The sequence below is a fragment of the Rhipicephalus sanguineus genome, chromosome 2 (genome assembly GCF_013339695.2).
Source record: "Rhipicephalus sanguineus isolate Rsan-2018 chromosome 2, BIME_Rsan_1.4, whole genome shotgun sequence".
NCBI classification, from domain to species: Eukaryota; Metazoa; Arthropoda; class Arachnida; order Ixodida; family Ixodidae; genus Rhipicephalus; species Rhipicephalus sanguineus.
The window spans coordinates 112514353-112529070 of NC_051177.1; the positions used below are offsets into that span (position 1 = coordinate 112514353).

Genomic DNA, 14718 nt, shown 5'->3' on the forward strand with positions numbered 1-14718 from the left:
ATAGTTAACCCCCCTCCCCCCCCCCCCCCCCACCCTCGAGAAGAATTTCTGGGGTAGCCAGGGTGTTGGAGGGGGAGAGGTGGTAGTTAACTCTCCTCATGTACTGCATTGGCTCTAGTTTCCTCTACCACAGGAGCGACCAAGTAAACAAGAGTGTGTTGCACCCCTGTAATCTTGGAATTTCGATGCGTAGACTTTCCGTCGCTATGCTTTCCTCATGCATTCCAAGCTAAATATGCCAAGTGGCGCCATCTGGCAAGCTATATCGAAACTCGCTTTAATTCTTGTGGCCTCCGAGATTGCCTGAGCGACTTCAAAACTGTAGTTCTGCCGTCGATCTCCACTTTTGTAGAGATTAGTAGCTTCAACTAACAAGGTGTTAGTAGCAGGTTGTAGAAGACCGTGATCAATGCCACCTCCGCGGTTTATAATATATTATTCCATCTAGATTCATGCCTCAACGGCAGCGCTCTCTAAACGAAAATCTTTGAGGCCATTTTCTGCCGGCGTTTTAAATTGCGATTTTGAGTTTCCTCTGACGTCGGCGCCACCTACCACCAGCCAACAAGGCATAGTGGAGGGTCGCATAGTAAGTCTATTTATCCACCTACTCTCTTTCCAACTAAAGAGAGAGAGAGTTGTTGTTTTAACGAGGAGAAAGGAGGTGAGAAACAAACGAATGCGCGCATGCGCAGAAACCGTTATTGATCCACGGACGAAAGGAGGAGAGGAGCGTTTCGCTGCCTCTCGCTGCTGGCTTGTTCTTCCCGAGGAAATCGTGCGAGCGTTTGAAACAGTGGCGATAAGTCGTTCGACGAAGGGATTTCTCGGCGATACACTGCTTGCTTACCCGTGTGCGATCTCGAGCCGCGCGGACTAGATTGCTCTGCCGAGGACGACAAGATGGCACTAAAAGGATGCTACGCCTGCCTCAAGTACACGGTGGTCATTCTCAACTTTCTCTTCTGGGTGAGTGGCCTCGCTAATCCAGAGATGAGCGCGAACCGATTTTTGCCGCCCAACTTTTGTCGCGACATCGCGTTGCGCGGTCGCCAAGCGCTTTCGACTGCTTTGACGGCTCGTGTGCGTCCCGCACGCTTCGCAATTGCGTCTCGCGCGCTTTTGGAGCGTGCCACTATAAATTGCGCCTTGTGTGTTGTTGCTTCTCAGCACCGATCGGAAGAATCCAGCGGAGCTGTCAACTTGGTCCCGGCGCGTTCCTTATTTTAGGCTGTTGCCACCGCGCTGAAACGCGTGGGGCGTGCGCCTTTTGATTCTGCATCGATGCAGCGCGGTAACCAAAAAAAGAGAAAAAAAGTGAAACTGGTGCACAACTCGATGCGAGGTGTCCACACCAGTATCCGATCGATGTAGACTGTTGCTCACTGTCCGGATACACGACGCTGAAACATATAAAATTAATAAACACATATGGTCTCCCGCACTTCACTGTCATTATAGATTGCGTTGCGCAACACATGCAGATGAGCGTCGACTCCATTGTGCGATGTGTTTTCGCTTCTCGACTTTTCATTTGCGGTCACTTATATTATCCGAGCAGTGGACGCTTGAGTTACCCTCAATGGGGCCCGCAGCGCACGCTTGGTTGCTTACAGGAGCCCCTCCTCTCTTACCTCCTCTCCATATTCTTTCCCCTCGTTTCTCCCTTGCGATAACGATGTAGTAAATCGTTTCGTTTCGTTTACCGGCTGTTAATACAGTTAAACATCTGCGCCGATACGCGTGGTAAGGCTCCTGCAGCTTCTTCTTTTATTTATTTTTTCCCCCAAGATGTCCCTTGAACATCTCTCAGCGTTTGAGTAGGGACCGTAGTTTGAGTGTTTCGATTGTCCCACACCCATGGTTGCGTAGAGGACCGCTGCAGCAGCCACAAAAAAAAAAAAAAAAAGACGCGCGGGGAGTTGCCACTCGCTCGCTCGCCCCAAAAAAACTTGTTCGAATGCACCCTGAACCTGACCGCGGCGGACTGTCGCGGGCGGCTGTCCGGATAGTCGCAGAGCGCGCCATTTGCCGCCTCCGTAATAACAGAGGCTTTCTTTTTTTCGTGGAGGGCAGCCCTATTTCTTCTCTCGCGCATCTTTTTCTTTCGCGGTGCCGTCGAACTTTCCGCCGCTCCTCCCTCCCGCACCCTACGATCCGTATTGTTTGGCAGTTGCCGCGGAGGCCATCAAGTTGTGAAGAGCAGCAGTGCCCACATTCCTTTCTGAGCCGTGCCTCGTAAGTTCTTCGCTGTGCTGTGCACTTGTGGATACGCGCAGAGCACCGACGGCGCACTCGCCTGTTGCTGACGGTCTCCAGCCATCTTCCGCCCGTTTCGCTTTTCGATCGTCTTTTTGTTTCGTTTTTTTTTTTTTTTCGCGCAGGCTTCTGCTGGCGACTGTGTATTCGGTTTCGCACTTACTTTCTTGCTGGAGGTACGTACTTCGATCGTCACGTGGTATACGAGCTCACGCTGCACGTTATCCGTAGCATAAGTGCGATCGCGTGCACTTTAGCGGGAAGCTTTTGTTACTTTTTTTTTACCGTTGAAATGAACATTTTGACAGTTATAACAAAATGCCAGTAAATATCTAATAATTGCCTGCGCTTTCGTATCCCCGCGCTGCGTCGTTTCGAATAAAACTTAAATTCGCCGTGCTGTGTCGATAGCAGCTATCAAAACCTAATTAGAAAACGAGGCAGAGGGCTTGAGGAGATAACGGACAACGAACGCGATGACCGCGCCTGAACACTTCTGCGTTGGAGTTATCGTCATTGGAGTATTATTGCTGTATGCAAATCGCCTGAACGGAGCACCATTCGCGCGGTCGGCTAGCTTTGCATTTGTAGCTGATGGAGGAAATATCCGTTTTGAGAACTTTCTTTTACGCCCAGCATAGTTACGACATCGTTGTTTTGCGTATTATTTTGCACTGTCAAATTAGGGTGGCTACATCGTAACCGCGTGTACTCGACCATGGTTTGCCGTCATCTGTTCATGTTTCTTCCTTTCATTTTGAGAGTTCTCTTTGTTCCACCTTACACAATTATTTACTTGATGACGCGTAAAGTGTATGTTGTGCAATTTTTTTTAAATTTTATTTTGTAAGCTCTGTATTTCTCATCGTACCTGCGTTTGAATTCAGTGTCAGCATTAAGTAGTTGTCATTAATTTAATGTTACTTTGTTCGATTTAGTTTGTTACTTTATGCGCCTCATTGTAAAGCTTTGTACGATTGAGGGTAAAATAACTGATACGAAACGTCCTGTTTGAACGAACTCCCGCTTTATACGAACCGCATTTTTAGTCGCTCGACAAACATCCAGGAAGCCAGTGGTAAGGTATCGACCTATATGTTTGCCCGGCCACCATTCGATTCCGCTTAGTACGAACGGCCGAGCATGTGTGTCAAATCCGACGCGCCCGAGAGGAAGCTCTCCGCATGCACAGGCGAGAGACAGCTTGACGGAAAGGCGTGTGCGACGCACCGGAAAGGAGGGGACTATACGTAAGACACACTGGCGCCGCCATTTTGAGCTGTTAAACGACTGCTTTCATTTTTTTTTTGTATATCTCGGACGTGAATTAATAAGGGAATGAAATAAAATTAAAGGAAATAAAATTAAGGGAAATAAAATTAAAAGAAAGTGGTGGCAAGCCCGCTCCTACTGAAAGCAATAACGGGCATAAAACCAATCAAAATAAACGAAAAGGGGTATAAAAACTACCCAAGACGCAAATTTAGTGGGAAAAGCCAATTGGAAGAAAAAAGGTGGGCACGGTAACGCATCTGCATCCTAAGGTGTTGGCTCAGCGAGCACACAAAGCACTCACGTAGGCCTTTTATTGATGATGAATTGTGAAGAAGATGCCCGGAACGATGAGACGAGACAGGGCGTGCCCAAGAGGACCCGAGGGCCCCAGAGGTCCTGGTTGGCAGTGCGCCGGAGATGCCGTGAACCATGAACGTCTGTTGACCTGTACAATGATGGGGTGCCTGGAAACTAAAAAAGAAGATGAGTGCAAAGGACACCGGCCAAACGCCGCTCTATTGCAACGCTGGACCGGCCTCCAGGGGATGATAAAAACGTTTACACCGCCACAAGGCGAGCCGTCTAGCCTGGTCAAGCTGAAACACTAGCACTTTACAGCGGCACCCTTCCCCCTAATATGGGGGATGGGGAAGAATAGGAGGGTAACCGGATACGAGAAGAGGGAATGGTGCGGTCGTCCCATGACTGAACCTCTCGATCGCGGCTCACCTGTTGGCCATCGCTACGGCGCTACAAGCGCGGAGGGAGTTAGGGTAGGACAACATGCACTGTGCGTGCGGTTATTAATGATGTCATCAGAGGAGTTGTGATTCTTCCCAAGGCATGGTGAAGCTTGGGGTGGCTCTTGAGACTCGCAAGGAGGTTTGCGAGATGCATTCACCGTTTACGGTGTTGGGAGGATTAGAGCCAGCCTGACCAGTTAACGAGCTGAATAGTAGTAATTAGATAGGCATGCAAGAAGATGCATGCTAAGTGCCTGTGAAGACACTCGATGTGCCGTTTAGTTCGTTTAGTTGTTAAATATATTAAACGGCAAGGCAACAGCGCAATATGATGGCACCGAAACCTACCAGTAAAATAGTCTATAACATACGTGTCTCTGTGCAGGGGCGTAGCCAGGGGGGGGGGGGTCCACCGCCCCCCCCGAAATTTTTCAGTTTTGCTTGCGTATATATATACACGCACACATACAAACGCACGCACGAACATACCTAAAGTATGGTTCCACCCCCCCCCCCCCCAAAAAAAAAAAAAGAAAACATTTCTAGGACCGATGAATAAAGTTCTTGACTGACTGGCTACGCCCCTGTCTCTGTGGGTGATAGCTATTGTGTTGACCAGTGGCGTGGATATAGAAAGGCCACAAGGGGGGATACACATCTTGCTATGGCGGCCATATTGTTTTTATAAATGTAGGTCTTGCTTTTTTATTATACGAAAATTAATATCATATATCTTGAAATGAAATTGAAAAAAAAAAAACGAGCATTGGGGTTCAACCTCATTGTGCCATTGAGTCTTCTCGGAAACCGGTTGAACGGGAGTTTCAGTTTCAACGCAGTCTTACGCAGCTATTGAACGCTGGTGAACTTGAACTTTATTTCGCATGTTTACAAGGTACAGATAACAGGAGGGCAGGCAGAGAGTCACACATCGGCTCGACTGTCCCTCACTAGCAACAGGCAAACGTGCAAAAAGCAAAAATACAGTGCATGAACAGGTGCATGTATAGAGAAAAAAAAAACAATGTGCATATTATGACGTGGGTAAGAAATAATTGACATGAATACAAAATAACGTGTTTCATGCAAATTTCAAAAAACAAAAAAAAACCCACTAAAATAGCGATTTTGTAAAAGCACTTGTATCTTAAGCACCGCATTCATGATGATACAAAGTTTCAAACGCGTACAAACTACAAAATAAGCAAGTGTTAAAAAAAAGGTTGAATAATAAATATTCTCTACACTGTGAGCAGGAGATCAAAATAAGCATTCGACGAGCGTAGTGCTCAAGTTTCTCTCAGCTTTTGACATATTCAGGGGTTCAAAAACGAGAGCGCCGGTCGCGGACGCGCTGAGAATATATTTGGCCGGGTTAAACCATAAAATGAAAATGCTAGCACTTTTTTTTGTTATAATGTGTAAAAGTGTACAGCGTAAAGTACAACTCCAGCTCCTCTTTGCTTCGTGTATGTATACCTGTTAGAAACATCCATCCCACGATTTACCCCTGGATACTTTCTCGTAAAGCATGTTTTCGTTCACCGGTGTTTTTTTTTTTTTTTTTTTCAAAATCACAAACTAGTCGAACAGTCGGATTCATACATCATTGGTCAATTTCCTCCACGAAATCGTCGACGTAAATAAATAACGGTGTAGATGGTCGACGATTCGTTACTTACTTTGCATTTTAAGCTCCAGCATAAACAACTGCGGCAATTCGCAAATAATCCGTAGCATTTCAGAAAGCTCGTGCTCTCTATACAGGGCCTTTTGAGACGAAAAGCAGCTTTCACTTTTGGAACTTCGTTTCTGCTCTTTGGAAGGGCATTCCGATTTCAGAATTGGTTTTACAAACATTGGCTATATATATACTTTACTTGTCAAGCAATTCAAATATACTTTTTGAAAGAGAAATATTGGGGGGGGGGGGGGGGGGGGGGTACACTTGCAAGCTGTGTCCCTTCACTCCGAAAAAGGGGGAGGGGGGGTCGGGGACCCCCCCCCCCCCCCTCGTCAGCAACGGCGGCCGCCTAGGCTTCTAAGAGGACAGACTTTTGGGCTAGTTGGTTTGTTACGTTCATTGAAGCCATAGCGCTGATAAGACAGGGACCACAGAAAGAGGACAGGACGTGCACGTCCTGTCCTCTTTCTGTGGTCCCTGTCTTATCAGCGCTATGGCTTCAATGAGCCTAGACTTCGAGCGAGATAGGAGTTATGTATCCGTTGAGTGGAGCGAAGATTTTACGGGGAAGTTAGCGAGAAAAACATGTTCTGCGCTGACGCTTGTTTGCGCGGCGTTCCGCATAGCGGTGCGAATGCACGCGAAGAATGCGTGGTTGCTATGACGAACATTAATGCAGTCGCTCACAACGTAAGAGAGAACCGTGCCAAGCCAACTAGACTGCGCTCGAAGATTAATTATTTCTTCTCCGCAAATCCAAAACACTATACAGGCGTATTAGAAAGTAAATGTTGCTCGTTTTTGTCTAAAATAGTCGTCTTCGGCAGAGCGCTGACGTTAGGCATATCTGTATGCACTGAACACGCAAATGCGCTTGACGTCACGGAAATGAGCGAACGCAATGGGATGGAGGATCTGTGCAAATGATCTTGGTGTCGGTCAGCGAAGCTTATGTTGTTTCCTAGGCTGTTACTGACTACGAGTTATATTGTGGGTTAGGATATGACCGCAGTTTAGTTAGAGGGCCGGCGATAGCTTTTACCGCGTGGTATTCTTTGACATCTAACTGGAACACCCAATGCACATACACCTAAAACATGTGCCGGCGTACTCTTTTTTTTTTTTTACTTTTAAATTCCCCCCCTCCACTTTTCGTTCTTTCCTTTTTTATTTTGACGTTAGTGATGTAATGTTGTTTTCCCCACATTTGCATGATTCTTGTGCGGGAAACGCTCGTGAAAGTTTTAGGTTTTATTCATTCACTCTTTATGTTATCGTGGTGTACAGTCATCGTGAAGTTAGTTATCGCGTTAGTACAGTTAGTGGTAGTTAGTGGTAATTTATAAAAATAATGATAAGGCAGTAAACGAAGTACTGAGCTGCATATATCAAAATCATTGACTTCACACGAAGCTGTACGGTTAATTTTGTTGTGGCGTAGCCACTGTTTTTTTTTTTTTTTTTTTGACGTTTACACCCTTTCTGCCTTGCTTTCAGTGCAGTCTTTTTCTCCGGTGCGTCATGCGCGCTTGCATTGAACTCCTTAAATATCCACAGACTCTGCGAAGTCTTCTAAAAAAAAGATATCTCCAGCCTCCTTCGTCGCTCTAAAATAAACATAACCGTTAAGTCATAATGATATTTAGCGCAAACACTAGACAACAGACGAAGGAGATGACGTAGACGCAGCGCATTCTTCCAACTAAAATTTACTCCAAAGGAACACACATATGGACCAAAGAAAAAAAAGAGAAGAGAAAAAGAAGAAAAAACCTGGGAGTGAAAAGAAAAAGTAGATAAAACCAAGAAATGTGCCGCTCGGAAAAGAATAACACGTCATACACGGAACTGCTCTTATCTCTGATCCCTAAGTGTTTTGTCTCTAGGAGAGGAATATCTCATCTTAACATACAGAACGCAGTGTGTGATGTACATGGAATTTATGTACATATTTTTTTTTCTCCTCGTATTTCAAGAGCTGCAAGCGGCAAAACGGATTCCGTGCTATTTGGAAAGAACTTTCCCGCGTTGGTGGTTTATTTAGCAGCTTTTCCCTTTCTTTTTTTTTTTTCGGTGATCTCAACTGATATACGTGGTTGTCTGGGCGAAGCACTTTAGTCCCGGAAAGTCTGTGTATAGTGTTGGGCGTCTTTATGTCTTATTGCTTTTTTTTTTTTCGAATTGCAGTGTGCCGTTCACTACAGTAGAGCCTATTGCGAGGCCACTTTCTTTCTTTCTTTCTTTCTTTCTTTCTTTCTTTCTTTCTTTCTTTCTTTCTTTCTTTCTTCTTTCTTTTCTTCTTCTTTCTTTCTTTTCTTTCTTTCTTCTTTCTTTCTTCTTTCTTTCTTTCTTTCTTTCTTTCTTTCTTTCTTTCTTTCTCTTTCAATACTCTACACTCTTATATTTACTGTACGTGAGCTCAACCGCGCTCATGCACGAAAAAAAAAAAAAAAAGCCCGCCCTGGATATGGTTCGTGCCGAATACTCATTAGCGAAGTGCTTTCACGCTTTACGAAGCCCCAACTATATAGCGCTTGTCGCCCCATTTTTTATTGCTTTCTTTTTTCTTTCCTTTTATGTTTCCTTTCGCAGCTGACCAAGGGCGCACACATATGACTGCATGTTTGTGTTTCTGGCGCTTCGTGCAACATCGCAATAAAGCGAAACGCATCTCACTTACGGGTGGAGGAAATCGGCACACGTGAAAAAAAAAAAAAAAAGAACACTTCATGAGTTCACATTCTCTTCGTTCTTTCTTCTTCGTGAGCCGACGTTAACCTTGCGTCGTGTACAGATGTGAAGAAGAAAAAAAAAAACGCAGGTAAAGATTATCCTTGAAACGTAAACTCTTTTGCTGCCGTGTGGTGAAACCCTCCCCTCCGCATGGTCGATTAAACAAACCGTGCGGGGCTTCTGAAATGTCAAGAGGCGTTCTGCGTTGAGCTGAGTGCCCTCATAGTGAAGAGAGATGTACAAAATACTTTTTTTTTTGCCAAAAATAGAGGGATCATCAACGCATGCCCGCATCGCCCCTGGCGTACTAAGTAAACAAGGGCGGTTTCTCAGTGTAAACAGCCACTTTCTGATTAATAGTTTTATTTATTATTCTCGTGCAATAGCGGTTGGAGCGGCATGGGACCTTGTCTCCTTGATATTTTCTCCCTGTCTCTGTCTCTCTCTCTTTTTATTTTACTCTCTCGCGATTCGAGGCACAGATACGCGTCGACATGCCAACAACGCCGGTTGCAGGCATTCATAGGATATATATATATATATATATATATATATATATATATATATATATATATATATATATATACGCACACATATACAGTAAGGTAAGCTAGAGTGATAACATATGTGTACTTCTGAAATACCGGACAAGTCCTTTTTTTTACCAGCGGCAGGGGTCGTTCGTAATTTAAAGAAAAAAAAAGATAAAACGAAAACGCCAACATGAAATTCCCGCAGTGAATCCCCTGACGTCATCAATGGCGGGCACATTTATTAAAGAAGGATCACACATTGCTCCCTGTGTAGGAAACTGACGGCAAGCGTGCATGCGCTTAGGTTTACAGCTGGAACGTCGAACGAGGCCGAAGAAGACAGTAACAAGAGCTTGTCTCTCTTATTTTCTAGCCCCGACTGGCACTCGATTCATCATAGGTAATACCCGGTTGTAGTGGTTGATCTCGGAGTTGCGGTTTACCCCACAGTTGCCGGGGCAAAGGAAAGGGGGGGGGGGTATAGTGGTTGAAACAACTTTTGAGAGTGCGACAGCGCGATAAACAAAATAAGTACGTCGCTGTCACAGCGACGTACTTATTTTGTGTGATCACCATTTCTATAGGCTGTGAGTTCGGATCCCACCGACGGAAAGGGTGATTTTTCGTCCACTTTAATTCATTGCGATATACGTCGCAATTACTACACTACAGTTAAAGACAACCGTCAGTGCCCCTATGCTTTTCTGGGCCTGATTGTCTGTTGCACTCATTTGGTTGGGACGATATAGCTGTGATGCGTAGCTCGATAGTCCACCGTCCCACTTCACTTTGGTTATTCCACCGCATAAAAGAGAGTGGCCACTACGCCCCTCGCTTCCCGTCTCCTCCTCTCCCCACCCCGGAGTGCGTTGCTCCGCGACCCTGAACGCCGACCTCCCCGGGTCCTCGTCGTCGCCGCCGCCGCCGGAACACACACCCACCCTCTCCCCTCCCGGCGTCGTCTTCCGCGCGTACGTGTGTCTCTGAACGCCCTTGTTCGCCTCTTCTTTCTGTCCGTCTCCTCCGATGGATGCATCCTGCTGCTCTCTTCTTCGTCCCGGTGACGTATTTTAGGAAGAGGATGCCTTTGGCACCGTTCCACGCCGCCGCGGCAGCTGCTGCTGCCTCCGTTCCTCTTTATTTTATTTTTATTTTTCCGCGCCTCACGCCTGTTGGTTGGGGCCCGGGCCCGCCGCGCCACCTCGTTGTCTGGCTGTTCGCTCCCCCTCTCTGTCTTCGCCCTTTCATCCCTTGTTACGGCTCGGTGGCATGCGGCCCTGTCGCCTGTCGGCGTTATACACCTGAAACTTGCAATACGAGAGACGAGGCTTCGGGCTCCGGTCCGACGTCTCTGCGTTTTCGGCGAGCGTTCGCTATTGTGCTCCTATGCAGCTGACTAATTCATTCATTCATTCATTCATTCATTCATTCATTCATTCATTCATTCATTCATTCATTCATTCATTCATTCATTCATATGCTGCTACGTGAACGAGAAGAACTAGGATAACAGAAAGCTGAGCTAGTTGGTAGGTATTCCTGTTAATCGACTGGGCGTGCAAACACTGACACAAGAGAGAAGTCAGGATGCTGTTTCTGTTGTCCTGACTTTTCTCTTGTGTCCGCCCCCACTGTAAGGCGCGCTTCATAATCTTATCGCGGTTTTGGCACGTGGAACCCCAACAATTATTATTATCCTTCGAGAAGCCAAACCCTACCTGAAGTGCTATGAGGCCATCACCAAGGTGCCCTTCACAAGGGAGAGCGGCTGAGGTGCATGGCGAGGTCTCGCAGGATGTACTGCAAAGGCTTAGACAATGGAAGTGGTCAGTGCCCCAGAAAGGCAAACACGAAAAGGAGCCGACTGGGAGCTCCGATAGGCTAAGCTGATGGATGAGAAAGCAGGCCTGCCGAGCCGTCTCTCTCCGCTGAAAGCCCTGCTCAGCAGTGCACAACAAAGGGAGTGGCAGCGAAAGTCATACGCAAGGTTGAGAGTGGGAACGTTCTGCTTAGTGACGTGAACTCTTAAGCTGACAGGAGTGCTATACCGCATCAAAAGAAACTGATTTGCTTCTTCAGTCAATGAAGAATAGAAGTTTCATTTTGTTAGTACATAGCATCGGCGTATCCAGAATTTTTTTCTCTAGGGGGGGGGGGGGGGGGGGGAGTGAGTGAATTCCCTTCCCTCCGAAAGCTACGCCAATGGTTAGTAGTATCACTTTAGGCCAGCTTGAAGACGTGAGTTGCACCAACAGTGCATGTGACTACTGTAAGTACAGCTGCTCATGACTTCAATGCTGCACTTTCCCTTGAACTTCCCTTTCGCTGTGTATTCGTGCCTCTTATGATCAATTCACAGAATTTCATTGCTATCGTGTCGTACTTTCGTCCTGATTGTTACTAGAACTTGTACTACCGTACCCCACAGTTGTCGATTGATCTGATTTCTTTTTTTAAATTGCTTGGAAAGAAGAGCATGCAGAAATTTCACTCTTTCACATAACCTTTTCTCTCTTAGCATTTGTATTCGTTGAAAGCGAGAGTTTGCTCATATAAATGTTCTTAGAATGGCGACCGCTCCAAAACTCACTTTCTCTGCTACAAAATTATAAATTTGGCGCTCCGGCATTGCTCCTAAATAGTTACTTTCTGCTCCAGAGCTGCTCCAAAACAGCGTATTTGCTGCTACGAAGCTGCTGGCCTGCGCATTAAAAAATGACGTGAAATGTTCGAATGAGGGAAGGCATGGAGCACAATTGGTGCCCCCCTTCTAGATGATAGGGGGTGGGGGGGGCTCTTCCCCCCCATTCCCCCTTCGTGCGCACGCCTATGCCGGTGAGGCGCAGTCTCGCTCTTATATCCCTTTCAGAAAGTCATTCTCTCCCTTCGTCCATCTACACCTGCATGCAAAGTGGGCAGTTTGTTTCTTCGTGTTCTTTCTTTCAAGTATCAAGCGCGCTTGCTTACGCGCAACGTGTTTTACGCACGCTTGCACTTTTCTAGCTTACGTCTAGACACCTGTCACGGTATACGGGAATGTATGGCTTGTTTTGATAACGGACCTTGCCCTTCGGCTACGTTTCGTTGCGATGTAAGAACCGACGCCCGTCTTTCTGATGAGTAGGCGTATTCATCAGCAGACGCATCATCAGCAGTGTTCGCACTCATAATCCGGTGCATTTGTTTGCCATTGCCTACATATAGATGCTTGCGGCTGCTTCTTGAAGAGCTTCAGCAGTATACAGCGAGATGGCGCCTTTTTTTTTTTTTCCTTCGAATCTGCAGGTGAGAACAGTGAAATGAGTGTAATGAACGCTTTAACTGACAAAGATCTGCTGCTATTTGGTTTTCGCTGTTGGATGCTCCGCCTCTAAGCATGGGCGTGCTGTTATCGCAGAAACAAAGCAAGGGTTAGCCGCCAATGCATTACTTAGTAGAAGTCCCGCCGAACGCGCTTCTTCAGCGCTCTTTCTTCAACGCGCTTTCTTCAGCGCGTTTCAGCGTATGAACTGAAGCTGTCGGTTGACAAAAGCTAGCCCCCCCCCCCCCCCCTCCAAGGGTATATACCCACGGGCCATGCAGTGCAGAAGCCAGCCGCCGGAGTTGTGGTGCGTCAGCACGGGTAGGTGCCTTCGTTCTCGGCACTACGCGCTGCGATGCCGGCAGAGATAGAAGATCGTTCGCTGACAGCCGCGGTCCCGGTAGCAGCGACGAGGAGGGACCCCCCCCCCCTAGCTTCTTCGGTTCGCTCCGTTTCTGGCATGGAAGGGGAACACCGGATGCGGCGCTTCTTTTTTTTTTTTTTTTTCACGCGGGACGCACGTGATGGATCAGTGGTCAAGGGGAGGGAGGAGGCCCACCGATGCACGGAAAAACGATAAGTGATGCTATACAGTCACCCGCGAGGAATTCCAATTCGTCATGCATGTTTCTGCTGTCGACGTGTGTGTAACTGCAGTCGCTAGGAGCACGTCTCTCTATGTGTAACACGAGCGGTGCCGCCGGAAAGGTGTTGTCAACGTACTCCTCGCGCTGCCCCAGGATTATAAATTGAACAACCCAGGACACCGTGTTAAAGAAAAAAAAGAAAAAGAATGAAGTATGGGCAGGACAATGAAGGCATATTAGTAACACACCAGCTTGTTCGCGCGTACTGCGTAATATTTAAAAAATAATTTTGCTTTTTTTATCTCATTTTAACACGAAAGTGTTTTGTGCCGTAGCCCACCAAGACTTTCATGACGTATTTCCGTCACGGAAATACGTCAGCAGTCAACTACTTCTGTGACGGCGCGTTTCACTTTCGTGTTATACCGATTCTTATGGCGGAGGGATCAGCCATCTTTTTTTATTTTCTTGCAAGAGCCACGACATGACGCCGTACAGTGGTAGGACTCTGGATTTCGGCCACTGGGGGTTCCTTAACTTTGCACCTAAATCGATGTACACACTGGCGTTTTTGCGCTTTATTTGTGCACAGGCGCGTTTTTCCATCGAAACGCGCAGGCGCGCTGTGGTCGGGAATCGGACCCGCACGCCTTCCTGGGCAGCGCAACAACACGCATAACCGTTAAACTGTGTAGATCATATATATGTACATAGGTTTTTGACAATTTTGGTCGTTTCCTCTCCTGCTAATTCCGCCCGTGCGAGTATTAAGGCTGATGAATACTGTCCGCTTTATACACGTTTGTCCCGTGCATCGTGTACCTATGCATGATTCTTGACACAACATATATAATAATAATATCTGGGGTTTAACCTCCCAAAACCACGATATGATTATGAGGGACGCCGTAGTGGAAGGCTCCGGAAAGATCGACCACCCGGAGTTCCTTAACGTGCACCTAAATCTATAGGTACACGGGCCTCAAACATTTTCGCCTCCATCGAAAGTGCAGCCGCCGCAGCCGGGATTCGATTCCGCGACCTTCGGGTCAGCAGTCGAGCGCCATAACCACTAGACCACCGTGGCGGGGCACACAACATATCGCGATTGCTGACGACGTTACTCTCTCGATCTGTTAACTCCAAGCTGTTTTCACTGATCTCTATACTGTGTATGGTGTCGTTTCTATGTTGTGTTGTATTCGCCAATGAATGTGCACATTTCTCTTCGCTACTTCCTTTTGCGTTGTTCGCGGAAACACCTGAGGCATCGACGAGCGCGCCCGAAAGTATACTGGTTCGAGCGTTCGCACAGGCGTGCACGTATACACAGTTTCCACGCATTCCTGGGTATTCTGCGAGTGATCGTGGCCTATATATATACCTCCACGGAGCTTCGGCTATACGGCGTTTCTCGCTCAAAGGCGCGCGCGACATTGATGAAATACTGTTGCAGGAGTGCGTAGCTCTGCGTATAGTATATATACGTGTGTACGGGTGTGGGTTTCGGGCTTGCACGTATACATGCGCGGCCGCGGCTCGAATGCGTCGAGATACTCTTCGATTCGATTCTTGCCACCGCAATTGTTCGGAATTCCTTCAC

The 14718-nt window shown here is 47.0% G+C and overlaps 1 protein-coding gene across 1 annotated transcript in view; it reads left to right on the forward strand.

Annotated features, from left to right (window-relative positions):
* The first annotated feature begins 709 nt into the window (after nucleotides 1-709).
* LOC119383532 (CD9 antigen) overlaps nucleotides 710-14718 on the forward strand; it is a 112682-nt gene continuing 98673 nt past the window's right edge. The window contains exon 1 of the mRNA XM_037651732.2: nucleotides 710-969. Coding sequence (XP_037507660.1) covers nucleotides 904-969 — 66 coding nt within the window. The 5' untranslated portion in view covers nucleotides 710-903. The remainder of the gene's footprint in view (nucleotides 970-14718) is intronic.